The sequence below is a fragment of the Microtus oregoni genome, unplaced genomic scaffold (assembly GCF_018167655.1).
Source record: "Microtus oregoni isolate MIOR12 unplaced genomic scaffold, Mior012 000062F_ref0000492, whole genome shotgun sequence".
In the NCBI taxonomy this organism is placed as follows: domain Eukaryota; kingdom Metazoa; phylum Chordata; class Mammalia; order Rodentia; family Cricetidae; genus Microtus; species Microtus oregoni.
This window is the reverse complement of record NW_024543872.1, coordinates 2,770,439-2,797,560: the sequence shown is the minus strand read 5'-3', so window position 1 is coordinate 2,797,560 and position 27,122 is coordinate 2,770,439. Positions and strand designations below refer to the sequence as shown.

At 45.6% G+C, this 27,122-nt stretch overlaps 2 protein-coding genes across 4 annotated transcripts in view; both read left to right on the top strand.

Moving 5' to 3' along the window:
• The first annotated feature begins 31 nt into the window (after positions 1-31).
• Positions 32-6,746, top strand: Ggct (gamma-glutamylcyclotransferase). 2 transcript variants are annotated; one of them, XM_041640323.1, is made up of 4 exons: positions 32-247; positions 3,565-3,710; positions 4,999-5,134; positions 6,210-6,592. In XM_041640323.1, exons 1-4 carry the CDS (start codon positions 107-109, stop codon positions 6,357-6,359), a joined length of 573 nt encoding a protein of 190 aa, XP_041496257.1. In that variant the 5' UTR covers positions 32-106; the 3' UTR covers positions 6,360-6,592. The 2 variants fall into 2 exon arrangements, with proteins under 2 accessions (XP_041496257.1, XP_041496258.1); XM_041640324.1 differs by lacking the exon at positions 4,999-5,134 and having other exon boundaries at positions 6,210-6,746.
• An 8,265-nt stretch (positions 6,747-15,011) lies between these two features.
• The window catches only part of Nod1 (nucleotide binding oligomerization domain containing 1), a 50,739-nt gene continuing 38,628 nt past the window's right edge, over positions 15,012-27,122 (top strand). For both annotated transcript variants that reach the window (XM_041640401.1, XM_041640400.1), the window contains exon 1: positions 15,012-15,356. The gene's annotated coding sequence lies outside the window, so the exon portion shown is untranslated. The remainder of the gene's footprint in view (positions 15,357-27,122) is intronic.

Below are 27,122 nucleotides of genomic sequence, written 5' to 3'. Positions count from 1 at the left end.
CTCCGCCCACTGCTCTGCGCTCACCCGTGGGTGGCGGCGCGCTGCTCCTGCGGCAGCGCCGGCAGAGCTCACCAGTACCTGGAGCTGCTGGCGTGGACTGGCAGATATGGCGAGCTCCGGCTGGGAGGACCACGCGGGCCAGGAGGGGGAGACGTTCCTGTATTTCGCCTACGGCAGCAACCTACTGACCGAGAGGATCCACCTGCGAAACCCCTCCGCCGTGTTCTGCTGCGTGGCGCGCCTGCAGGTCAGTGCCGTTGTGCCCGCTACCGGGAGAGCCGGCCAGGGGCGATCCCTCCCGGGAACTTTTGGCTACCCTCAGGGTTCGCAGCCCTCCACCGGCTGTCCTTTCCCACCATCCTATCGGATGCCATCTATGGGAACTAGCTGCTTTCCATCCTGTGCATGCCTTTGTCACAGGACTTGTCCCCCACAGTTTTTTGAAATTCTGTGTATCTGTCTTTTCCTCCATATCTGAGTGGTCCTGTTCTTGAGACCTGGATCAGAACCTGGAGTCGTGTCTTTCATATGGAGGTGCTCCCTCAGGAGTCCTGTGTCCCTATCCGATAAACTTTAACTAACTCTGGTGAACTGTTGCTCTTGACCACAGTTCATTTGCTTATTTAATTCGTATTCTTCTGGCACTCAGTGCTGGGCTTACAAAGATGACTGAGCAGCCTCGCTACTTGGAAGACCTACCTGTGTACAGTCCGATTGTGTGTCGTGCCTTTGATAACTTGAGCCAAGTATGCACGATCTTTGCTAACCTTGTCAGAGTTCTTGGTTTCAGGCAACAGAAACCGGCAGGTCTAAGAAAGAAAGGGGGCGGGAGAGAGGATGTTGGAAGATGTTAGAGAGCTCATCCTGTTGAAAGACTGGAGTACGGAGCTGAGTCAACAGGCAGGTCTGGTGTGTGTAAAACCAGCCTTGGATGAGAGGACCAGCCCAGGCCTGCGCTGCACCTTTCCTGAACTAGTAAACTAGTAAATGCTGCTATGCCATAGCCCTGCAGTTTCTGACACCTAGAGTGGAATCCCTGATGGTCTTGAACACTAGCTCTAATTGAGAGCCTCTCTGGGTACCCTAAATGGCTAAGTCTCAACATGTATCCATGTCCTTACTGCAAGACGATCATTGCTAACCAACTTCTAGCCTTTGAAGTTTGAAAACTGGGGTCATGCTCTGTACTGCCTACCCGAAACTCCAAAGTGTGCAGGAAGGAAGCTCAAATGCTTAGTCAGGGCACAGGAAAGAAATATCGCATAAATAATAAATTCTAGCTGTGGTTAGCCTTAGAAGAGGACGTTATATGACCAGAGAATCTAACCAAGATGCTCAGGAAAGCCCTCCTGAATAGAACTTTTAAGCTAAGACCTGAATGGAAAGAAGAAGAGCAAAAAACAAACAAACAGAAACCAAGATAAGGTACTTGTTCAAAGGACCTGAAAAAAGAGGAAGTGGTTGTTCCAGTCAAAGTAGCTGGAGTCTCTAACATGTGGCCTTGAGGACTGGAGAGATAAGAAAGTATCGCGTCTTAACGTGACCACAGAGACCTTTGGACATCTCTTGCGGGCCCTGAGGATCAAAGCAAATGACGGGACTTACATCTTTGTAAGCGCATCCTGGTTACTGTGCAAAATGGAGCAAGTGTGGCTATTGGAAGTCTAGTTGAGATTTTGCCATGTTCATTTCAAAGATAATGCCACTGTGGTCTAGCAGGGAGGTGTCAGGGAAGGTAGATGGCTCTGAGCAATACCTAGAAGATAACATCACTGAACGTTGATGATTGTGTGTGAAGGGAAGCAATACAAATATGACTCAAGTTTTTGCACAACCAGGTAGAGGATGGTGGCAATGTTTACCGAGGAGAATCAGGTTTGGGAGGTAAAACTTATGAACCAACTTTGAATATAATTGAGTTTGAGACGCTACCTAGACAGCCAGGAGAACAGGAAAATATCAGTGAACATTTGTTAGGCATTACTGTGCTCTAATTGCTTTTGTGTCTCGTAATAGAGACGCGGACTGGTTTTAGAGGTGACTGAAGCATTCGGTGGTATTAGAAGCTGCCAGAGGTGGTGAGGCTGTCTGGGAACATTGCTAAATTAAAAAAGAACCTAAGTTGAACCCCAAGAAACCCTGACATTTCAAGATGGGGAGCAGAAAGGAGTTGACAAAGAGGTGAGAAGATCATCAGGTCAACCTCAAATCAGAAGAAAGGGCCGGAGAGGTGGCTGCTGTGTCACACAGGTGCAGTGAACCTTGGAACCAAACGGAATGAAACTGCCTATAGGCAGAGCTTTCCTGTCCCAGCCACCTGCTCTCAAGTAACCAACACAGAGGCTTAATGCTACTTTTAAATGCTTGGAAGATAGCTCAGGCTAATTACTAGCTAACTCTTACACTTAAATTAACCTATATTTCTTACCTATTCTTCACCATGTAGCTTATGGCTTGTTACCTCATTTTTTTTATATACGTCCTGCTTTCTCAGTAGCCAACTGATGTCTTCCCTGACTCAGCCCTTCATCCCAGTATCCTCAGTTTGATTGTCCTGCCTAACTTTATCCTGCCTTACTAGAGGCCAGTCTTAGCTTCTTTATTAACCAATGAGAGTGATACATATCAGAGTAAGGAAGGATTATTCCACATCAATGCCTGCCGCATTTAGCAAGAGGTATGCTGCCAGTCTCTTCTACTGATGTTAGAATACCCAGTATGCTGCTGGAAGGTCTTGGGTACTTGGACCAGCATTTTCTCTGTGTTGTCGAACAAAATTTTGGAGAAAACAGAGGTGACCAAAAAGGACTACAACACTGTCATTTAGTCCATCCTGTGTGCTGTGAAGAGATTGAAGGACATCTTAGGCCACACAAGGCAGATGCCCTCACTCTGGTTGCCCATCGATGATAGTACAAGCTAACTTAGAATGGAGGCTCTGTTATTTGTTAGTTATAAGACTTTAGGGAAGTGACTTAATCCTTCTACACTGTAATTTTTCTGCCGTAAATTAAGTAAAACACTGGTCCATGTAAAGTAACAGCTAATGTATATAGCACATAATGAATATTCAGTAAGTATTAGCTGCTCTTAGGTACTGAAAATAAATTGATACAGTTCATGAAGATTAATGCTTATACACCCTAAATCAGCTCACTTAGCGTAAATATAGTGATTCAGGTAAGATACTGTGCAGACATGTAACATCACCCAGTCTAAGTGAAAATACACGTGCATTTAAGTAGACTGAGAAGTCCTTTGCAAAAATGAAAGCTAAAGCTACTATATGACATATTGGATTTCCTTAAGGGTTTTTTTTTTATGTTTAGATGCCTTTATGTTCAGAGCAAGCTTCATTTTTAAAGGAAAATAAAAATGAATCTATAGTCCTTGAGATTTGGGTCTTGGTCTGTTTATCTTTATTTTCCACACTTTTGTACACGAAAACAAAGGTTATCAAATGTTTTTTCTCGCATGGAGTTCAAGGCAAATCATTTGTATTTTGAAGAGAGGAATTCTTGCTAAAATAGGTATTGATCCTATATCGCTTTGTTTTCTTTGCAGGACTTTAAGCTCGACTTTGGCAATTTCCAAGGCAAAACAAGTGAGAGGTGGCATGGAGGTATAGCTACCATTTTTCAAAGTCCTGGCGACGAAGTGTGGGGAGTAGTGTGGAAAATGAACAAAAGCAATTTGAGTTCCCTGGATGAGTAGGTGGCTTCTAATTATAAGTTACAATAGTTCTGACAGCGGTCGCGTCTGCGGATGCGCTGTAGATACACTTTATGCTTCAGAGCTAGTGCGACAGTTAGAAACTGCGGTTTATTTGTAAATCTACAAAGAGGCACGCTTACTGATTGGGTCAGGGCGATGTTCGCAGTCTCAGGCAAAAAGACAGAAGCCCTGGTTTTTAAATTCTGTTTCTATTATTAAAATTATCTTTTTGGTTTCACAATGCAAAAAGTCATGAAGCTTTTTATAATTGTTGCATTTTTTTTTGATTTTGAAAGTGTGTTGGTTTTTTCAATTCTTTGAGGTTACACTTGAATAACTAAAAAGAATTTGTAAAGACATTGAAAAATACAGTAGAACTAAAATTCTCAGAGTTGTGTGAAGGCGTGCCTGATATGATGCACACTGCCAGGAAGAGCTGGCCTTGAAAAGAGCCTAGTGTCCGGGTGTGCTGTACTTGGCTGAAGCTGGAGGAAGCAGAGCCTCTGCTTCCTCTTCGGGTACGCTCTTGCTTCAGGGTAGTGCTTCAGGGCACAGAGGTACAAATAAGCAGATTGAAGCATGTTTTCAGACAGAAAAACATACAGAGATCTGCATGAGTGTACCAGTGCGCTTGTTGTCTTTGTTCACAGAATCTACAGATGTTAAGTCCCTTGTGTAAAGTGCTACATGCGTGCATGTGACCTGCCGGTACCCACATGCATTGCAGCATCACCTGGGGTTACTTCACTGTGTATACAATATCAGTGTAGTTTACCGGAACAGCATCACCTGGGGTTACTTCACTGCATATACAATATCAGTGTAGTTTACCGGAATAGCTTTCCTTTTAAGGAAATAAGGACCAGGAAGAGAATCTGCATATGTTCAGTTAAGACCCAAGTTTTAGAAAATATTTTCAGTCCAAAGTTGGTTGGATCTATGGATCCAGAAGCCAACTGCAACATTAAAATGCTGAGCATATCGGACATGGTAATGCACAAAAGCAAGGCTGGGCAAATGTTTAATTTCAGCACCCGGAAGACAGAAGCAAGTGGATCTTTGTGTGTTTGAACCCAGCCTGGTCCACATAGCGAGTTCCAGGCCAGACAGGGCTGCATAGTGGTTACAAAAAAATGCTAAGTGTATATTTGACATGGTGACACTTAGTGAGCAAACATGCCTATGCAGATACAGGGTTAATCTTATACTTCAACTTGAGTTAAGCATCTTACCTTATAAACCAGTCTCCTAAATGTGGTTAAAATGTTCTTCATTTGGTTTCAGGCAAGAAGGAGTTAAAAGTGGAGTATATGTTGTAATAGAAATTAAAGTGTCAACTCAGGAAGGGAAAGAAATAACCTGTCGAAGTTACCTGATGACGAATTACGAGAGCGCTCCCCCATCACCACAGTATAAGAAGGTGAGCTACTGGGCTGTGCGCAATCTTTAACTCCACTGGGCTGAGTTAGAGGGCGTTTCATTGTTAGAAAGCTTTTACAAACTTGAAATCCCATATCAGTGTTTTAATCAAAATGTTTTAAATAAGGAAAGTGTATTTTAATAGATTTATAGTATCTATTATATATGTATAATAGTCTATACATACTATAATTTTTTATAGTTTTATAATTTTTTTCTTTAACAAACAGTAGCTCATAGAACAGATTAATTTTTTTTCATGAAGGGGGAGTGTGTTTTCCGTTGCTGAAGTATTTTCTTCCCTAAATGAAAAGGTCACTAGGCCTTTTGGAGTCAGGGAATCCACCCTCCAAAACACAAAATCCAAGTGGGATGAGGCCGGATGCCCCTTGGTAGAAACCCAAGGTTAGGTACCTTGTGTGGCCTGTGGAGACCTGGCTGATGTAGAGGGTAACACAGGGGCTGAGCCTCTGGCATGGTGCCCATCTTGGGGATCCCTTGTCCTCTGTGTCTCTTCTAAGCAGAAGTAGACAGTGGCATTGACAGCTGCTGCCTAAAAGCTTTGCCTTTTTATTTTTTTTTTAAAGGTTGTAAGTTTTTGCCAGGCGGTGGTGGCACACGCCTCTAACCCCAGCACTTGGGAGGCAGAGGCAGGTGGATCTCTGTGAGTTCGAGGCCAGTCTGGTCTTCAAGAACTAGTTCCAGGACAGCTAGGACTGTGACACAGAGAAACCCTGTCTCTAAGAAACCAAAAAAAAAAATTGTAATTTTTCTTAAAACATCACCTAAATCTTATACTATAACAGTACATTTTGTCTTAATATAAAACATTTTAAGTCATGCCATTGAGTGGAATTGATACTCTGACAATGCTTCAAGCTGCTTTGAGATCCCTTCTGCAGACACCCTCAGAATGAGGAACAGTGGCTGTGGCTAGGTTTTGTTTTTTTTAACAAAGTATTGATTCTTTAGTCATCTAAAGCCAATATTGTGGACTTTTGACAGTACAGACCAAGCTATGGTACACTAAAGCATGCCCCTAACGAAAAGGACGTCCTTGTTTTAACCCCTTCTAGGTTATCTGCATGGGTGCAAAAGAAAACGGTTTGCCACTGGAGTATCAAGAGAAGTTAAAAGCGATAGAACCAAACGACTATAAAGGGAAGATCTCAGACGAAATGGAAGAAATTATCAAAAAGGGGGAGTCAAAGCTGTATGGAACATAACAGAACCCGAGGGTATTTCTGTGTGCTGGGATGGAATGTTTTTAGTGTTTGCAAGCAGGAACCTGGGACCTCCTGTTTGTGATCTATTGGTTTTCAACAGTTCTGTGAAGGGACTTCTCACTTTGGCAGTTCCGTATTTTCAACTGTACAAAAGATTTGGAATGGGGATACGAATTTGGCAATTAAAGGGGGCCAGGAGGTCCTGGAGTGTGAAGTGGTGACGGCTGTGTGTTCTCCCGCGGACATATTTCGATCCCGAGTCACATGGAAGCATCTCAGTGCGCTCTTGCACAGGGTAGGTTTGCAGCCCGGTGGCACGTTGCGGCACTTGCTCCGGTTTCTGCTTGTTTTGATCAGCTTGTAAGAGTAAGCAAACTGTGGAGAGTTGGTGACAAAATTTTGAGCCGCAGAAAGACAATACACTGTCCCTCGAGGAGCGAGTGCATTCATGACTGTAAGGGGTTTCCCGGCAAGTGCTCCACCTCAGACTGCACAGAGCAGCCTCGGCCTCAGGGAGTCTGCCTTAAGTGGGGGTGTGGATCTGGAGTCACGCTGGCCTTGAACCTGTGTCCCTCTTGTCTCTGCTTCTCCTGTAGTTGGGAGTAATACAGTCCTGTGCCACTAGGCCCCGCTGAGCGTCACCACTGTCCAGTTGTGAGACTTGCGTTTCTTTGGGCCTCTGTACCTTAGTTGCCTCTCCTGTGTGAATGGGGATAATGCAAACGCCTATATCTGAAGCTTATTCTGAAGGTTTCGTGAGGAAACGTGGCAAGCTTGGGACAGCCTGGCACTTAGTATTAGCAATCATATCAAGTTTTGGGACTTCTTTTGTTTTTTGAGACATAGCTCACTCTAGGCCAGAGTGGCCTTGTATTCAGGATCAACTTGCCTTTCAACCTTCCTAGATCTAGAGTTCCAGGTGTGTCCTATCGTGTGTGGCAGGGGATTCACTTTTTTTTTAAATCAGTGGTTTGGGCCCTTTAACAAACAATACAATTCTTGAACAACTAAGAAAAGTAATTACATTTAGATCCTAGATTGCAGAAAAATAAGAGAAATCTTTAAACTGTTCCAGCCCCTCTCCCAGAGAAAGAGAGGTGAATCGTGAACTGAAAGACAAATACTGGGAAGAAATGACCTCTGCGTCCTGGAATAGAGCCCTGGATGTTCCTGAACATTCCTGTACAGAGTCAGATAAGAAACCGGAACCCTTGGGAAGGACTGACTTGGCTCCCACTTGCTAGCCCCAGTTGTTCCCACGAGTGAAAGCAGAGAGAATAGAAACTTAGAGCTGGGGAAGCTGCTCAGTTGGTAAAGGGCCTTCCCATACAAGCATGAGACCCAAGTTCAGTTCTTAGTCCAAAACAACAACAACAACAAAACCCAAACAAACAACAACAACAACAAAGCTGGGCATGGCATTGCAAGCTTGCAATCCTCATGCTGGAAAAGCAGAGACTGGTGGGTCTCTGGGGCTCCCTAAACTAGCAACCCTAACCTGCTTGGAGAGTCCCTGGGCTGCTGAGAGACCTTGAGGAGGGAGGTCGGTGGCTCCTAAGGAATGACACCAAGGTTGGCCTCTGGCATCTGCACACCCTCCCCCACATGAACATACTCACACAAATGAAGGTTTTATAGCTATTTTTAGAACAACAACCTAGTTAGACTGGATCTGTGTGCTTGTGCTAACACTTGGTATAGTCCCGGGTTGAGGTGGGAGGATTGCCTGAGTCCAGCCTGGTCAGCATAGTGAAGCCTCATCTCAAAATGACAGACAGAAAACCCACACCAGTTTAGAATAGGGTTGAATGGAGACTGATAGCTGGGAAGACGGAGTAGGTGTGCTTTTCTCTATTTCTCCAGTTAAGTACAACTAAAATCTCTTATTATTCATGCAACAAACTAGGGCAAGCCTGAATGGGGAAGTGGCAGAGACTTCAGTAGGGCCTCAAAAGACCCAAGGCCCCGTGTGCTAAATTCTCTGCGTTCTCTTTTGCCTCGTACAGTTCAGGTTTGTGACTAAGAAAGGCAGCACCCCAGAAGTACCAAAGAGGACATGCTTGGACACACACGGTCTGCTCTAGTGACGGTACCAGGAAAAGGACAGCCTGGCTATGTAAAACGAGCCAGCCGGTCATAGAGAAACAATGTAGACTCCATCTGCACCGTTTCAGCAGAGGCTCAGAGGAGAGCCTGGATTTTCACACACTCCAGGGATAGTAAGACAGCCTATGGCCACTTTCCCACCGCCAGTGTGTGTCAAACATTGGGCAGGACCTCCTGGCAGCACCACCTCCCTGCTTGTGTCATCGGAGCCATGGGGACTCAGCTCCCATCCATCACTGGTGGTTCTTCTTGCCCCCCCACCATGCTAGAATGGATTCAGAGCGAGCCAGCTGAAACAGGACCTAAAGAGACCCAGAGGCTCATAAATCTCCAGTATCCTCAGCTTTCAACTGATGGTCAGGTGTCAAGAACCAGGAAAATCCTAGAAAACAAAATGTCCACCACCCAGCCAAAGTGCCCAATTCATCAGAATGCCTTCACCTAACACAGTGACTGAGTAAACAGGCACCACTGAGATGCCACAGCAAGCCCCAGGATCATGCTAAAAGCTGGGGAAAACAGCCTCAGTAAGGCAGAGGATAGAAAGACCTGAATGGTGATTTTAGTATTAGAAACCATAGCTGAGATATAAAACCACAGTGAGTGGGCAAAGGAAAGAACAAATGAACAGTAGCTGCCAGTGTGGGAAAAAAATACAAGAGGTGGGAGGCAAAACCAAAAAGCCAAGAGATTTTTGGAGCCTGGTTGATTCCTAACAGAAGAGCTAACTTGTGACATGAAAAAGCAGGAAGAGGGTAGGCTGCAGAGAGGTCAACACATCCTGACTTTAGCAAAGGACAAAGAAGCTGGGTGGGCCTCAAGGAAGCCCAAAGAAATACACGCCCAAGCACTCCATAGTCAAAGTTTGGAAAACCAAAACTTCTTGGAAGTAGTGAGAAGTAACACTTTGAGAGAGAAAGCAATGTTGATGATTGCTTCACCCGTCAGAAATGGTGGAGACCAGAGAAAGCATGTTTTGTGAAGACAAGAAACCAAAACCAAAAACACCCCCAGAATCTCTAAGAATAAGGGCAAAGTAAGACAGAAGGAAAAGTCAAAATAAATTAATAGAATTATCAGCCATCCTGCCCAAAATAATGAGGAAAATAAAGAGAAAAGAAATAATAAAAGGAGGAGGCCTTGAGCATCATAAAAATGAAAGGGTCCTGAGGAGGAAAACTAGGAGGAATGCAATAGGCTTCCCTTCTCAGTCTCCTAATTATACTGACAATGCAGTGAAAGTTGTCACACTAACTACTAAGGTCCTAAACCACAGAGCACAGTTAAAGAGGAAAGCAAAGAAGATAAGGGTTCCGTATTTGAATGTGGAAAATACACCAGTAGGCAGTCAATAAAACAAATGCAGAAAAGATTTACTCAAAATGAAAAATTAAATTTAAGAAAAAGAAAACACCTCATATCTGTTAGAAGACAAGAAGAAAGCTTGTGTGTGTACCTATGATCCTAGTACTTGAAAGGCTGAGGCAGGAGGATCATGAATTCAGCCAGACCCAACTTAAAAGCAAAACTAAAATGGCAGAGTTATATTTCAGCATGCTAACGAAGCGGAAGTAGTCTGAGTGTGCGATTGGAGCTGCTGAAAAATCTCAGGTTAAGAGTGCTTACTGCTTTCTTTCAGAAGATCGGTTTTGGTTCCCAGCACCCACACAACCACCTATAACTCTAGCTCCAGGGGATCCCAACACCCTCTCCTGGTATCCTCAGCACCAAGCATACATGTGATGTAGATACATACACGTTAGCAAACACTTGAACATGTAAAAATCAAGTCTGATAATTAAAGGATAGAAATTGGCAAAAGGTATTTAAAACATAACCTAGCCTCCTGCAGTCTACAAGAGGCTGCAAAGAGTGGAGCAGTTTGAAAGGGGAGGAGGGTCTGGGGTGCAGACGTGAGCCAAAGCAAACAAGAACCTTGTTCGTCTCAGACACGGTAAATGTAGAGCCAAGGAAACAGACAGTGGCTAATTTACCTAATTCATTTTTATGACTCTGGTATTAACTTGGTACCTAAAACACCATAATACAAAGAAAAATAATACAGGTGGGTGGCTGTGGATTTTAAAAAAAGAAGCTTAAGGAAATAGGAGTTAATAGGATTGGGTCATACCTAAGACTTGTGAGCCATGACAAAGTGATTTATTCCAGAGACCTCATGATGGTGTTGTGTCTGCAAATCTGTCAAGTCGCTTCAGTGACAAAATGAAATAAGAAAGAGAAAAAAACCACATATCAACTGATGCAGGAAAAGCATTTGGCACAAGTCAACACCAGTCACAATTGAAACACTAAGAAAAATATGTAAAGGAAACTAAATTTTACAGGGTTTATAAAAACTTCATGGTAACACTACACTGAATGCTTTCCCCCTAAAATTGAGAACAATTTTGTTGCCAAGCCTGAGTTTGATCCCTAGGACCCACATGGTAGAAGGAGAAAACTGATTCCTTCAGGTTTTTCTCTGACTTCTTTTGCAAACACACACACATTTTAGGTGTAGTAATTTTTTAAAAAGCAGGTTGAATCATCCTTATTTATACATGGTTGACATAATTGTCCATATAGAAAATACCAAGGGAGGTTTTGTTTTATTTCTACAATTAACAAAGTAAGTCCAGCTGGATCAGGGGATACAAGATAAAATACAAAAAAAAAAAAATCCACTGAATTCCTTTACACTAGAGGCGAACACATAGGCGCTGAAAGTAAAATTACAACCTCCCCAGGGCTGTAGCTCAGGAGGAGACAGCTTGCCTACGGTGTGTGGCCCTGCATTTGATCCCCAGTATAGCAAAAGCAAAAAAAAAAAAAAAAAAAAAAAAAAAATAGCGGGGCCAGAGAGAGCTCAAGTGCTTAAGAGCACCAGCTACTTCTCCAAAGAACTCGAGTTTTGTTCCTAGTACCCACGTGGTCGGTAACTCAGGATCTGATGCCATCTACTGGTCTCCGCAGGTACCAGGTATGCATGCAACGCACATCCATGCAGGCAGAACACTCATGCACATTAAAAAGCAAATATTTAAAAAGAATACCACTTGCAGATTTTTAGCTCTGTTTTTATAAAGCAGCCATTTTAAGCCGACAGTTAACCTTTTAGATGCTCAGTGTTAGAACTACCTCCAGTTTCAAAACACACCACCCTAAGTGAAACAGGGACAAAGGTACTGCCTTCTCTTCTCCCACCTCTAGTCTGTTCCCTGTGTATGTGGATTTAGTTAGCAAGTGTATTTCATGTAAATGGGATCATTCAAGTGCCTGTTTGTGTAGCTCCTCCAGTCCAGTGTCCTCCAGCTACCCTTACTGTAGCAGGCATCTCAGTCCCATCCCTTTCTACGAATGAACACCACAGCTGTCTGCATACACCTCATTTTGTTTAGCCTTCATCCCATCGTGAGCATCTGGATTGTTCTCATATTCAATTATGAATATTTCTTCCAAGAGCATGTAAGTACCCATAGTTTTAAAACGTTTTTGTACACATTTTTGAGTACCACTTTCTAATTCTCTTGTATTTACAGCTAGGAGCAGAATGATGGAGTGTGTGGTAATTCTATATATTGACCTCTTAAAGGAATCACCACACTTTCCCACTTGGGCTGGAGCATTGTAATTTTGACCAATCATGTATACAATGGCTTTCCAAAAAATGAAAATGCTAGCTATGCCTATAATCACTGCACTTGGGAGGCCGAGGAGGAAAGATTGCAAGTTCAAGGCCCACAAGGACCACACAATGAGCTTCTATTTCAAAATGATAGCTAAAAAGAAGCCAAAAACCATGAAGATGTTTAAGTTTCAATCTTAGAAAACTATAAGCAGGGTGTGTGGGGTAAAAACTACAAAAGTGAAAGGAATCAAAGTGGACATATGTGAATGGGTAATAAACGTAACAGTCGTGTGTGGGAAGACCCGAAGGAAATCTTCGCAGGGAAGACCCATAATAAAATTGTTGCTTCTTCCTGAACCTGGATCAGAATGAACAAACTGCTATCAAAGTTGCAACATGACTCATTTTTCTAAAACTATCAGAGTGGAACAGGTAAAGCAATTTCAGAAGAGAGAGAGAGAATCAAATGAGAACTCAGTATAATTGCTGGTGAACAGATATCTTCAGAGAGCAATGGAGCAGAGGAAAGACCCTGGAGAACACACCAAACTGACTTCTGGCCAAGGTATGCACGAACCTTTATAGCTAACGATCCTGAATCAGTGATGGAGATACGGAGAAGGGGGATTCTAGAGCCTAAGAACAAATGTCTGCTGTGACCTGGCCAGCTATGGTTGCACAGACTATAACCCCAGAATTTGGGGAGGACCATAGTGTGAGGCCAGTTTGGGCTCTATAACAAGACCCTGCTAAAGGAAAACAAGCAATCCCAAACCTATAAAACTATTAGAAAAAAAGTCCTAACTGTCATTTTTAAGATCTGGGAGTTGGCAGAGTTCAGATTTGTCTCCAAAAGCATTATTGGTCAAAGGGAAGGTGAGTAAGCTGGACCTCGCAAAACGAAAGGGCAAGCAGGGGTCCGGGGTATGTAGCTTGGTTGCTAACAGCCTTTGCCTGGCATGCCTTGGGTTTGGTCGATGGTATCTGACCATGGTGGCATATGTCTGCAATTCCAGCTCTTGGGAAGCGGACTAGATGTTCAAGGTCATCCTTGACAATCTCGTGAGTTTTAGGACAGCCTGGAACATGGGAAACCCTATCAGAGAGAGGGAAGGAAGCAGAGAAGGGAGAGGAAGAAAGAAAAGGCAAAGAATAGGAGACAATATTTATAAGCCACACATAGAACAGCACTTAGAAAGGGAACAAGAGACACGGAGACAGGTTTTCTTCAAGAGAATATACAGATGGCAAGTAGGCCCATGCAAGAAGTCCAGCAGCAGCAGCAGCAGCAGCAGCTAAAACCACAGCGATGTCTCACCAGGACAATGCAGCTGGCCAGACGGCCAGGACCAAATAGCACCAGAGGCTGGCGAAGAGCCGGGAAGCAGCCCCTTGGCAGGTTGATGATGGGAATGGGAAATGCTTTAGCTATTACTGGAGATAGCTCAGCAGGCTTTTGAGAAATTGACCTGCAGAAACGAAGACTTCGGCTGACACACAAGCTTGTGTGGGAATGAGCAGAGTGGTTTCCTCACAGTAAACAAAGTAAAATTTGCCCAGGCGTCTGTGAACAGGTGAGCAGTGCTTTTTTATAAAGCCACAGGACTCATATCTTGAATAGTGCCCAACAATAATAATAAAAGGGAAGTAAGTATTGATAGAAGCAATGATCTATGCGAATCCTTTCAGGATTATGCTAAATGAAATCACAACAGTGAAATGCTATCCAGAGCTGGTGAGATAGCTCAGTGGGCAAAGGATCTGCTGCCAAATTCGAGTTCAATCCACTCCCAAATCCACATGGTGGAAAGAGAAAATCAACTCCTGCGAGTTGTTCTGTGACCTCCACCTGTGCACCATGGTATGCATGAGCTTACACACCTAAACACACACAAAGAAAGGCCATACAGCATTTAAATGTTATCCCAAATTCAACCTATGCACGATCCCATGCATTTAAATCTTGAAAAATTATAGAAATGGGAACGAGTTTGCGGTTGCCAGAGACTGAGCAGAGGGCGGGATGATGTAAAGGTATGCTTCTGGAGGACCTGGTGTGTATGCTGACTGTAGTACTGTCTATTTTCTGCTTACTGAGTCTTTTGAGACTGTACATAGCTCCACAGGGCTAGGGGGAAATTGGGTTAAGGATGCATGGCTCTGTGCACTACTTCCAAATCTTCATTAATATACAATCATCCACCCCCTCCCCCCAAAAAAAAAAAAGACCACAAGAACAAGTAAGGAACAGCTGTCTCAAAAAAAAAAAGTGAATAGATTAAGCAAAGAACAGAAGACTAAATGCAAGCAATGAGCCAGAGGTGCCCCGTGCATTTGATCCTGGGTCTCCAGCCCTTGGAAACAGCAGACTCTTAGAAGAAAGTTGTCCCTGTTGCGCAAAGCACTGCGACACACTGCCAGAGGAGAATCGTGGGCTGCACCCCCTCCGCCGCCCTCGCACTTACACCCTTACACACTGTGGCGAAGTTTCGCTTTTGCTTTTCTCAAAAGGCAGCCTTCACGCGAGTTTTCATAGCTGTGACTATGTGGCCACGTATTCAAAAGCCCCGTTGATGAACTGTTAACAACGTTTAAAAATATTTATGCGGAAAATGTGTTAGCATGTTAACAATTCCTTCACGTTAGAGTAAATAAAAAAGGCTCTAAAACGTTCAGGGTCAAGAGAAGACTTCACGACAGACGGGAAGAAAGCTTTGGTCTCTGAAAGTAGATCAAAATGAAATTTGCTTAGTGGGCAGCTTCTTGCGAGGCACAGACTCCATTTAACAAGCCTTCCCGCCCCGGTCTGGGCATTGGTTGTGGTTACAGGCTCTGGGTGGCACTTTCAGGGGGCGGACCTTGGCTCTCAGCGGCCGTGGCAGAGCTGGCACGACGAGTTCCCAGTGTGTCACCCCTAGGCGAACTCTGAGGCCTGCCCACTACCGCTCCGCAGGGGCGGCTGGTCCAGGGCAGTGTGCCGCGGCTCTGGCGGGGGAGGAGTGACAGGGAACAGCGCCACGGCCGGTCCCCGCCTCGTCCGCCCGCTCCGCCCCATTCTCTCCCGGGAGCCCACCGGAGCCCGGGCGCGGCCAGGCGGAGCGACCGTGGTTCCCGCCAGTCCCAGTTCCCGGACCGCCAGCCGCAGTACCCGCTCTGCCCGCCTGCTGCTGCTGTCCCTTTCTATCCGCGACCCTAGTCCCGGGATTCCAGCACTGCGGACCACCGCGCTCCCACGCCACCGGAGTCAAAGTCCTGTCAGTTTGGTAAGTCACGGGGATTGGTGCGAGCATGCTCTCCGGATCAGCTGAGGAAATGTAAAGCTGCTGTCGAAAAGTTCTGGCTGAAACCGGGCGGAGAAGCACCGCGAGCTCCAAATGAAGCCCAGGTTCGGAGGCGTGCATTTCAGAGACAGCGGAATCGAGGATCCCACTGTGATCTGAGGTCCCTATTCTCAGCCCGCCAGCCTGCAACTTAGAATCATCAAGTGTGAACCGCGCAGATCCAGATGACCAGACCATTCCACAGACCAATTCTGTCTAAATCGCTAGGCTATTGCTTCAGAACTGTCCGGGCAATTCCAATGTGCACGTAGGGATTAGGAGCCAGAGACCTAAGGGTAGCTGCCAAAAGAAAGTGCCTGCTAAGTGGGACCTTCCCGAGTGCAGCCTGCAAAGGCTGTTTCCAGGGACCTCCTAAGGTCCTGAGGTAGAGGGAGGACTTCCTTTGAGTTTCAAGGGATACAAAAGAAGGAAGCAAGACAATGCTTGCTTGGCAGGGTCGCCTTTAAGGGTGAAGCCAATGGTATGCCTGCAGGACAGAGTCTGACTGCTTCCTTAAACGCTTTAGATTTTAAGAATACCTGGAGCTGATGGTGCACACCTTTAATCCCAGCACTCAGGAGGCAGAAGCAGATAGATTTCTGTGAGCTCAAGGCTAGCCTGGTCTGCAAGAGCTAGTTCCAAGACAGGCTCCAAAGCTATAGAGAAACCACCTTGTCTGGAAAAACCAAACAAGCAAACAAAAAACCTGGACTGTTCAGGGTTAATTTCCAGGAAGTCTGTTGGAGAGGAGAGTCCCCCTGTTCGTACCTGGTAGTAGATGCCAGTGATTGTGATCCAGGAGCCACTGGAAAATGGACAGGCCTCCTGGTATATGCTGGCCAGAGGAGAGGCAGGCTTAAAACCCAGGCCCTAGAGGCTGCCAGAGTAGGTTTGGGTTTTGTAGCGTGGAGACCCAGTAAACCTGCTTCCAATCTTTGATTCTGTCACTTGTGATGTGATCTGCAGCAAGTTAAAAAGGACCACTCTGAGCCTCTCTTTTCTTCCTGATAAAGTCTGCACGGAGTGGGTAAGCCAACATTATCTGGTTAATGGAGGGGGCTCTGCTATGGGAAGACAGAGTAGTGGTAATTTATGTACCACAATTATCTATTTTATTACAGTGATGGAGTGTGTTCGTTCAGAAACTGTCTTCCTTAAAACCTCGCTCTCCTGCCCTTCCACACCAAATATATTTTTAAACAGTTGCTTTCAAGAAAGCTGGGCTGTCAGCAGGACTCAACATTGATGCGGCACACATGACTACCGCTGGCAACAGCCTGAGCTGTTTTGATGCGGCACACATGGCTCGCATGCTGGCGACAGCCTGAGCTGTTTTGATGCGGCACACATGGCTCGCATGCTGGCGACAGCCTGAGACGTTGCACTCAGTGTTCTTGCTTTGCTCTTGACTGTTGGCTAGGGACTCTTTCATCAAAGACCAAGGAGTCAGGAATCTGTAGAAGAGAATTCCAAAACCTGTCCTTACTGATGCCTGCCTCTTACCTGAAAGCAGCCCACTCCATTGGGACTGTCACTGCCAGGGTTAACAGCAGTAGCACTGTTTAGATAAGACATTTAAAATATAAACCGTGAAGCCACAGAGGCATGGAGGACAAGTGTCTGTAACTGTATGTGTGGTCACTGATATCTGCTTCAACCAAACATAACAAGGCTGTGTCTCTTATTCAAAGGAAAAGGTTCACTTCTGAAAGTAGTTGGCCTTTGATTTGTAGGACTTGAATTCTTAAACGACAGTTTCTTCTATGTTTTTCCTTTGGAGGGTTTTGGGCACGATGAAGTTAGGAGAGCTGATAGGGACTTGCATGGCCTGTAGCAGCCTGCTCTTAGATGTCTACGATTGTGAGTCTGTCTGTGGAGGCTCAGGGAGGGCAGGTGTTTCATCTAAACTTGACTCTGCATTAAGAGGGAGTAGTTGCTGTCTTTTATTTTAGCTGATGGAATTCAGCCAGGCCTGGAGCACTGGCCAAGACAAGACTTCCTGGCTTGGATGCTTTACTTAAACTTGAATTTCATCTAGAATTGGCAGGCACCAAACAGTGGGCCGAGAGTCCTAGGCCAAGTCAGCTACAGCAGGCGGCTCCACCCTTCCCATTTACTTTCCTGCCAACCCATGGAGAGCGGTCTGTCATCTGAGGGTCCCTAGCCTGGCCTTTGATGCAACAGGGTCTCTAGTAAGAGATGCACTTTTTTGTAGCCAACAAGGCAACGAAGTGTCATGCTTCCTTGAAACCAACCGGCTACTCAGAAAACTCACCTTAGGATTTGTTTGTGCTGACAAGTAATTTTCCTCTGAATTACAGAGCGCTGTATTTTAAAGGAGTAACAGATAGTTGAAGACAAGGGCCCAGGAAATGACCCAGTGAGCACCCGACTAGCACTAGGTCTCGGCACATCGTCATCAGCATTGCTACTGTTGTGTTTGGGACTCAACCCAAGACTTCGCAAATACTAGGCAAGAGTTTTGCCATTGTGCTATAACCCTGCCCTCTTCTTTTAAAATCTTGAGTCAGGGTCTCACTAAATTCCCCAGGCTGTCCTTAAACTCCATCTGTAGCCCAGTGAGTCTTCAAACCGAGCTTACAGGTCCTACCACTTCAATCTCCGGGTAGCTGGGGTTACTGGCCTGCATCCTGCTACGTATTTGTTTTAGAACGGAGATGTACTTACTCTTCTGTTGTATTGTCCCCACCACATAGGTTAGGGTTGTAAGAAGTGTGGGGGTGGGGTGGGGGATGGGGTAGTAGTTAATGACTCCGTGGATGTTTTTACAACCATGTGCCACTACAGAAGACAGTCACGTATTAATGAAGAAACTTCTTTGGTGGTAGGGGAGCTGTAAGAAGGTGAATTTTCCTTAGGAGAATATGTGTGTTATTTCTAATTCCTAGAAGATTGAAAATACAATAGACAAGAACTTCTGTGCTTCATGTTAACGAAATCCCATTTTCCCCCTATGACCCATAGAGCAAACTTTCTGGAAGGAAGTAGGTAGGACGCTAGGCTTTCCTTTGGGGACAGGCAGTCTCTTCATACCACAGGACAATAGACCCTCCCTTGAGAGGGTATTCCCGGCTCCATTTAACGATGGAGTTTTAAATTTTATTGTATTGCTCTTTGTTTGAGTCAGGGTCTCACTAGTAGCCTTGGCTGTCCTGAAACTCACCATGTAGACCAGACTGGCATTGAACTCATACGGATCCTCTTGCCTCTGCCTGCTCAGTGCTCGGATTGAAAGCAAGTATCGCCATGCCTGCTACAGTGGAGATTTCAAAAACATGCAACCGGGCTTGCTTTCTGGGCTTCGAGTGCTGGCTCTTGATCTCTGTAAAGTAGATACCAGATGGTTGTGGAAGAAACCTTGGGATTTGGACTCATGAGTGTGTGTGTGTAGGGGGGGGGTCATGCTATTACATTGCTCCTTAGCTAAAAGTGGTGTCTTCGTTTGTAAAATAGGACATTCTTCCCAAACAGGGTGTTTTGAGCCAATGATGAGCTAATCTGTGAGGCTCCCTTCACCTCACCTAGCTTGCAGTAAGTGGTAATTACTATGGTGATAGTAATAATGATGGCCACTGTGGTTTCATGGCTGGTTTTACCATCTCCTCCTGTGACCTTGGCCTGGGCTCTGGCATCTGTAAAATTAGGGTCAGCACTCATCTGGAAGAACTGGGCTGATGCTCAGTTCGGTGATGAAGTGATGATGATGCGGCAGATTCCAGATAAGGTCCACAGACTTGCTGTGTGACAGGCTAGGCTAAGGGATGCAGGATGGCTTCTGGTTTTGTTTTGTTTATCCCCTCACTTAGTCTTTCCAGCAGCCCCAAGCCCTTAGTTGTACCTCCCATCTTCCAGGTAGGGGAGCTGAAGTCCCATGAGGTTAAAGAACTAACCCCAAGTCAACAGTGCTCCACTCAGGGTTTGAAGCCAGCCCAACAAGCCTGGGTTCTTAAATTCTGCTGGATGTTCAGTGGGACCCCGCCCTCTCCGCTCGCCCCACCCACCTCTCCAAGCTCCTATCTGTAATTAAGAGGTGTGTGCATGTTTCCTGCAGAGCGGTGTTTCTGCCAGTTTAAGGAGCGGAAGTAGGAGCTTCATCCTGTGCCCCTCAGATAACTTAAACCCCAACCATTGCTTGGACTGTAACACACACACACACACACACACACACACACACACAACAGCCTTGTTACTGGTATAGACTTAACTTTATTAGAGTGTATTGTAATATTTAATTTGTGATAATGTCTCCTGAATGCAGTAAAATACGTTTTTATGGCAGGCAGGTGTGTGGGTGCGGGGTGCACAGAAACCCTACCAGGATGGGTCTCACGTGAAAGTGACAGAGTTTAAACTGTTCTAAATACACCCCAGTTTTTACATTTTTGTCTCCCCTATCCTTTACACCTCAATGGCTTGCTTCTCTTCTTGATATCTGGCAACCTTCCTAGAGGTTATGTGGGGTAGGGTGGGGGACGGAAGAGTGATTGGCAAGAGTAAGTGGTAGGTGCTTTAGCATATCTAATAAGGAAGTGGACATTTCCAGGACTGTGAAGTGCTTTCCTGGCTCCTTAGCCTGGGAGGAAGACTGGTGTAAACTGTAAATCCTGGTTCTTCCTTGCTCTTTGGAGTTTCAGTTCTTCAACACGTTAACTCAACACCTATTATCATAAGATCTCCCTGGGAGAAAGGGTGTATTAATACTTGAGAACCGGGGTTATAACACAATGATAGAGTATGTGTCCGGAGTCCACAAGCCCCAGCAATACAAAACCAAAGCTGAAAACATAAGGCTCAGGCATTGTTTTCACTGGGTCTGGCTGTGCTTACTTGTAATCCCGGCACCCTGGAGCGAAGCCTAGAAGAGAGTAGCTTTGAGGCTAGTGTGGGCTCTATAGAGTGTACCGCTAAAGGAGTCTAAAAGTTGGTGGTGGTCATCTGTATGACAAACTAGCTCAGATTCTGTTGTAGTTGGAACAACAGCTATTTGTTTCTTTTAGCCCTGGAGGCAAGGGTTATAAGACTAGGCCTCTAGCAGAGTCAGGGGTAGTCAGTTCTTTACCTGGTTCACAGATGGTCACTTGCATCCTTGTGGAACAGATGGAGAAAATGAGATAGCATTGCCCTGCCCCTTCTTCTAAGTCCACTAATCTCACCATGGGAACTTCATCTCCAGGGTATCATTTAAGCCTCTCCGAGGCTATCATGCTGGAGGTTAGCACTTTGACTCATGAATGGAAACATGGACGTTCACTCTTTAGTTGGGCAAGGTGTAAGCACACAAGAAAATACATAATTATAAAGTGGGAAATGCTGACTCTTCCTGAGATCGAGCAGGGCATTCCTAGGGGTAGAGGTCTGGAGGGACCTCTCTAGAGAGCCTTTCAGCAAGGACTTGCGGATGGATGCAGGAAGAGTGAGGTTTGACAATCAGGGAACAGCCAAGAGATGGGAAGGAACTGGGTTTGTGAATAGTGAATGTCTCTCTTGGTGAGGACTGAGGGGGAAGGGAATGAGAGAAGCTAGGGAACGAGCAAAGCTCAGGCTGAGCAGAGACTCCTCGGCTTAGTAAGGATGGATTTTATTCTAACACACAGTAGAGAGCTGCTGAAAATCCTCCTCCGTCATGACCTTATTGTTTTAGTTTCAGTTTCTATTGCTGTGACGAGACACCATGACCATGACAACTCTTATAAAGGAAAAACATTTAAATGAGGTGGCTTATATTTTCAGAGGTTTAGCACATTTTCAGAGGTTTAGCACATTATCATCATGGTATACGTGGTGTCATATGGACAGACATGACACTGGAGGAGCTGAGAGTTTTACATCTTGATATGGAGGCAACAGGAAGTGAACTGAGATACTGGGCATGGTTTGAGCATATATGAGACCTCAAAGCCCACCCTCACAGGGACACACTTCCTTTAACAAGACTATCCCTACTCCACCAAAGCCATACCTTTCAATAGTGCCACTCCCTTTGGGGGACAATTTCTTCAAACCACCACACTTATTATCAGTATGTAAGACAAGACCATGGGAAGCATGTGCAGAAAGCAGACAGAGGACCTCACATGAGAGGGTAAAAGCTTGCTTCAATAGCAGACCTGCTCATGATATCTAATCCACTCTCTTGAAAACTCCATTGTGATAGCCATTTTTCTGTTATTGTGACGGAATGCCAGAGATGATCAACTCAAAAGGGTTATGGTTTCAGAGGGGTTGTGGCCATGGCTGCTTGGTCCTGAGGCAGACTATCATGACAAGGTGGTGGTCATGGTGGCCAGAGTAAAACAGAGAAGTGACAGGCCCTTCTACTCCTTCCAGTGCCTTGATCCTGTGGTGTGACACCTACTAAAGGTTCTGCCGCTTCCCAGTAGTACATAGGTTGGTGACTAAAACTTTAATATATGGGGATTTGGGGGGACATTTAGTTGTGGTCTCTTATGAGGATGGGATCCCCATAACCAAGTCTTCCTCAAAGGTCCTACCTCCACACACCACTATGACATTGAGAGGCAGTTTCCAACACAAATGTTTTGGGAGGCAAATAGTTAAACTGTATCAACTATTGCACATTGAATTTAGAAAGTTTGTGCTACTCCATCCTCAGTACTGAAGAAAAACAGGAAGGGGTAGGGGGAGCAAGCCTGTGTTAGTGTGAAACAGTTCCGAAAGGGGTTGAGGGAGCAAGTCTGTGCTAGAACATGAAACCGTTCTTAATGTAGGCAGTGTCTCCAAGCTCGGTGGGACCAGGTTCAGAGTCCCGTGTGCCCAGCCTGCAGTCCCTGCTCTGGAGTTTCCTGAGACAAATGAGTATGAATGGGTGAGGCTCTCCTAGGCCCTGAGCATTTTTCATCAGGAACCCCGGTGATGGTGTACGAGAGATTCTGGTCCAGCCTAGCTCCTGAAAGAAGGGATAAAAGACTCCCCAACGTTGACTGAGGTTGGGACTAAGTGGGATTAGAGAGTGTAGGTACAAAATACTGGCTTCCCCCATGGTTACAAGGCAGCATTTTATGCATCTAGTCTGCCAACTCTGGCTGAAAGAGGTGTTTCCCCCACCCTTATAATCTTTGAAAACCCAAATTCATCTCCTCAGGAATTTGCATATTATTGGGAGGTACCTGGTTGGTAATGTTTTGCTTTTTTGTTGTAAGTGCTGTGGGTTGAAACCAGCAACTCTTAGGTGCTAAGCATGCTCCATTTCTGATCTACGCTCCCCGGAACCCAGGGTTTGCAAGAGAGAGAGACAGAGACAGAGACAGAGAGAGCGCAGAGGGAGAGAGATTCTTCACTTGGCGCAGTTAAGTCATAGAGAAATGCTCCACGACACACAGAAGCCCCGCTTCAGCCTGCTGTCCTGCAGCTCGGTGGCTGCACCACCCTGCGCCTCTCCATCGCATGGACTGTGACTGGTTAAACAGGTCTCCATGTGATAGGAGTTCTCTCATCAAGGCCTGACCCAGGCTGTGCAGGCTCTGAGAAGGATGGTTTGGGATGGTAGATCTGTCATCTCAATGTTTCCTTGACCCTTAGGGTCCAGGCACTCCTGTCTTCTCCGTCTGAACTCCATGACAGATTTGTGTCCCGGATTCTGCTGGCTGTGCACATGTATTCAGGTGAGGCAAGACAGACTTCATGGAACCCTTTGGCCACCTGGCAGCCGTGTGTTTATTTGTTCGCAGCCAAGTTTCACCTCAGGCTTCTGTGGTGACTAATACATGTTGTTCTGAAGAAATGCCCTTTCAGCTGAGACGCCTGAGACACTTTCTATGTAGATCCTAAATGCCACCTTCAGATAGCTTCTGGGTTGTGGATCTGCCCTGTGTATAACTCTCTCTCTCTCTCTCTCTCTTTCTCTCTCCCAATTAAAATTACATGTATTTATTTATCTGAGAGGGAGCATTTGTAGGTGTCAGAGGACAATTTGTGGGAATCAATTCTCTCCTAGGAGGACCCAGGTATTGAACTCAGGCAGCAAGCCTTTATTCAGGGAGCCATCTTGCTGGTCTTCACAGGTAACACTTCTTAACTCCCTTTGAGGAATTCCAGAACTGGGTAAAGCCAAGAGTAGAATTTCCTCTGTTTGCTCTTCTTATTAGGATTTTTAGATTTATTTATTTTATGTATGAGTGCTCTATATGCATGTGCTTTATGCCGGAAGAGGACATAAGATTCCACCGTAGATGGTTGTGAGCCACTATGAGGGTGCTGGGAATTGAACTGAGGACCTCTGGAAAAGCACCCAGTGCTCTTGACCGCTGATCCATCTCTCCAGCCCCCCCTTTTTAGGGTGTTTTATTCCCTGGTTCCCTCAGTGATGAGCTCCAGTCATGATCTTTTTCAAAGCCTACAATCAAACAGAAACAGTGTCTGTTAACAGTTGAGCATCAGTCTTAATAAGGGGCGTGGTCACTAAGTTGCAAGGTGGAAGCTATATAAAGGTCGTAGAGCATAAGAAGTGTCTGGATGCAAATCTGCACTCATCTGCCGAGAAACTCAGTAGGTGATGTTTCTGAAGGGAGTCTGTGTACTATGCAAATGCATCTATGTCCCTTATTGCCGGTGTCTCTGGACCTGGAAGAGGATATATCATTTACAAATGAAAGTACCACCTTCCATGAAAGTGGCAGGGATAAAGCCCCGTGGGAATCTGCAGTGAGGAGAGATGGGCCTAGCGGAGGACAGACTGAGGCAGGGTCTGGACCTTCTCTCATTCAATCCCTACTGAAAGATGGGAAGAATCGTTGCTTAAGGGGGCTACCCTAGCCAGGAGCAAACAGAGAGGGCATCTGCCTCACAGCCAGGAGCCCTGGGTTCCAGTTTTAGTTGATCTATCAAGTCTTCACCCTGCTACGGGCCTCGATTTTCATGTTTAAGTGGGTGTATGCAATGGTCTTCTCTGCTCTAGAAGCTCAGAGTCCCTGCAGAGCAGCTGGCTTTTGGGCACTCTGTGTGAGCCTTTGAGGCCAGAGGAAGGAGACCCTTGGCTCTGTAGCTGTGGAGGCCTCCACGGGATTTCTCAGAAGCTGAGCAGTTGTGAAAGGGTTGTCTGTGCGTCATCGCTGAATTCCAAAGAATGCTTGTATCAGACGTGTCTGCGTTCCTTTCTCTGTGGGCAGGATGGCAGTGCCTGTATGCCTGGAGTTATGTGGAGAGAGAGAGAGAGAGAGAGAGAGAGAGAGAGAGAGAGAAGCTTTGGATCGGGGCTGACTTCTCCCTTTGCTTTGAAATAGGGATTAAATGCTTTTAGATGCTCAAAGTAAACGAGAGCTAATGGAGTTTAAAAGCCTTCAGTAACCATGGTAGCATCATCCACCCGCCGAGAGCTCTCCAGATAGATGAACTGTCAATCATTTCCTGGTGTGACAGAAACAGTATCAAACTGGACTCTTCTTCCAGGTTAAGTTCATTAAGAGACTGACACCAAAATAAGAAAAAAAGAAAGAAGTGTGGATTTTGGTGGATCGTGCAGCAGAGATGGCAGGACCCACCTGAGTGGCCGAGCATGTGTACCTCACATTGCCATATTTGTGCTGCAGAAGAACAGACTTGAACTTGACATTGGTATCCGTTAGCCAGATCTTAGGATGAGTTAGCTTACCCAGCCACCGCCTGGCTGCTGGAGGAACTGAGAGCCATGCTATACCTCATCAATTTAATCCTGAAAATCCAGGCAAGTACCTCATATGCAAATTCAATGCAATTGTCTTCATCACTGGGAAACTCCTCAGAGAGGAGGCTGTGGGATTAAAGTCCCCAGAAGGACTCTTGCATAAGACAGAAGCCACCTCATAAAGAAGAGCGTAAACACGACCCTCAGCATCCATGGATGTATGTTATAAGTGATGCCTGAGGTTTTGGTCATGCTTTGGTCTGGACCTGATATATACTGAATGGTATTTTTCCATTCAGTTTATTTCAAGTCTGTAATGGGCAGGCACTTACTTAAATTAGGACGGAATGGTGGGTTTAACTTATTTCGATTCAATAAACAAATTCCACTCATATTTCTAGTGCCCAAGACTGCATGAACACAACGCTTTTGCAAGCCCATATTGTGCCCATCAAGTTCTAATCCTTGCTGCAGATGTTATTTGCATTTTAGTATGTGTGTGTATGTGCGTTTCACTATGTAGCCCCGGCTGCTCCAGCACTCATGATCCTCCTGCCTCAGTCTCCCAAGTGCTAGGATTTCGAACATGCGCTGCTACACCCCACTCTGATATGTGCCTCTGATAAAAAGGGAGAACGAATGTGAAATGTTTCATTGTTATTATTTGAATGGGTAGTAATGAGAGAGGTCCCTTACCATTGTCCATCTACCGCAAAGAAATCAAATTACCGCATTTCTGGGGAAGGGTTTAAGGGCTGGGGTATGTCTCAGTGCTGAAGGGCTGACCTAGCACCCACAAAGCTCTTGGTTTAATCCTAGCATTGGGGGCTGGGGGTGGGGTAGAAAAACAAACCAACAACATGGAAGGCAGATAGGGCACCAGTCAGAGACTAAAGTAAAAGTTCCACCGTACTCTAACTTGGAGAACCAATGAATCTGAGCTTGCTTACAGAGTAAGGAAGAGTTTACTCACAGGAGCATGGGTGACACCAAAGCCAACCGCATCACAAGAAGTCTCACCCTGGCCTGAATGGTGGCTTCCCCATAGCTGACTTGATGAAGTCTCCTCTGAGTTCACTTAACCTTCCACACTCTTTATACGCTAGTGCCTCTGGGCGCCACGCAACCACATGCATCTTGGGCAGAACTACATACTGCTGGAAGGGAGGTGAGCAGGGCTGGAATCTTTGGTGAGGGGCTAATAACCCCTCCCCTCTGTTTCTTCTGTGAGGGATGTCAATACCGCCCAGTCTGGAAGGTCACTTCAAATAAGCCCAGGTTAAAGCTCACTCACGGGTCACCACAGGTAGCCTGACGGAGGCGGCAAGGGACAGTGTTCTACAGCATGATGGGAAAAGGGGGGGAGACCGGGGTGGGGGTGAGGTCCAGGAAGAGAGATCATTCTATAAAGTGCAACTATAAAGATCAGAAACCCTGTTATTTGAAAGCCAGGCATGCTGCTGTGCACTGGAAATCCCCACACTGGAGAAGCAACAAGTAGCTCCCCGGAGCTCGTTGGCCAGTCAGCCTAGCCTGGTCAGCAACCAGTGAGCCCCAGCCTCATGAGAGACCCTCTCAGAAAAGGAAAGAAGAGGAACCTAAGGCACACAGCCGAGGAGTTTGATCTCTGTGGAACATGCTCATTCATACACCCCCCCACACACTCCCCACACCCCCACTCCCCTCCCCCACATACACACATGTGAAGGAAACAAAAGCAATGTAGACGTGACCGGTAAATATTTCCTCTGTATGGTGCTGCTTGATGTCTAAGGATTAAAAAAAAAAATCAAAATCTCTTGAGAGTTTCTTGGCTTTTGCAAGAAAGCTATTTCTGTGGTGAGCTCCTCCCCCCTTTTTAGGTTCTAACTAGGCTCTCAGTGGATAGACCCTGCCCAACTGAATATAAAATAAATCTGTTCCACCCAGAAACTTATCCTATTTCCTGGGGTATTTCCCCGAACCAGAAAAAGGTTTTATTATTCCCCAGCACACAGGTGGCTCTACATGCCAACGGAGTCTGAGACTTTAATGAACGCTGTTTCCTTAGATAAACACCCTTTCCTTAG

Coding starts and splice junctions, on each gene's coding strand:
- Ggct (XM_041640323.1), top strand. CDS start 107: ATGGCGAGCTCCGGCTGGGAGGACCACGCGGGCCAGGAGGGGGAGACG. Junction 248..3,564: donor GCTGCGTGGCGCGCCTGCAG/GTCAGTGCCGTT, acceptor TTTTCTTTGCAG/GACTTTAAGCTCGACTTTGG. Junction 5,135..6,209: donor CATCACCACAGTATAAGAAG/GTGAGCTACTGG, acceptor AACCCCTTCTAG/GTTATCTGCATGGGTGCAAA.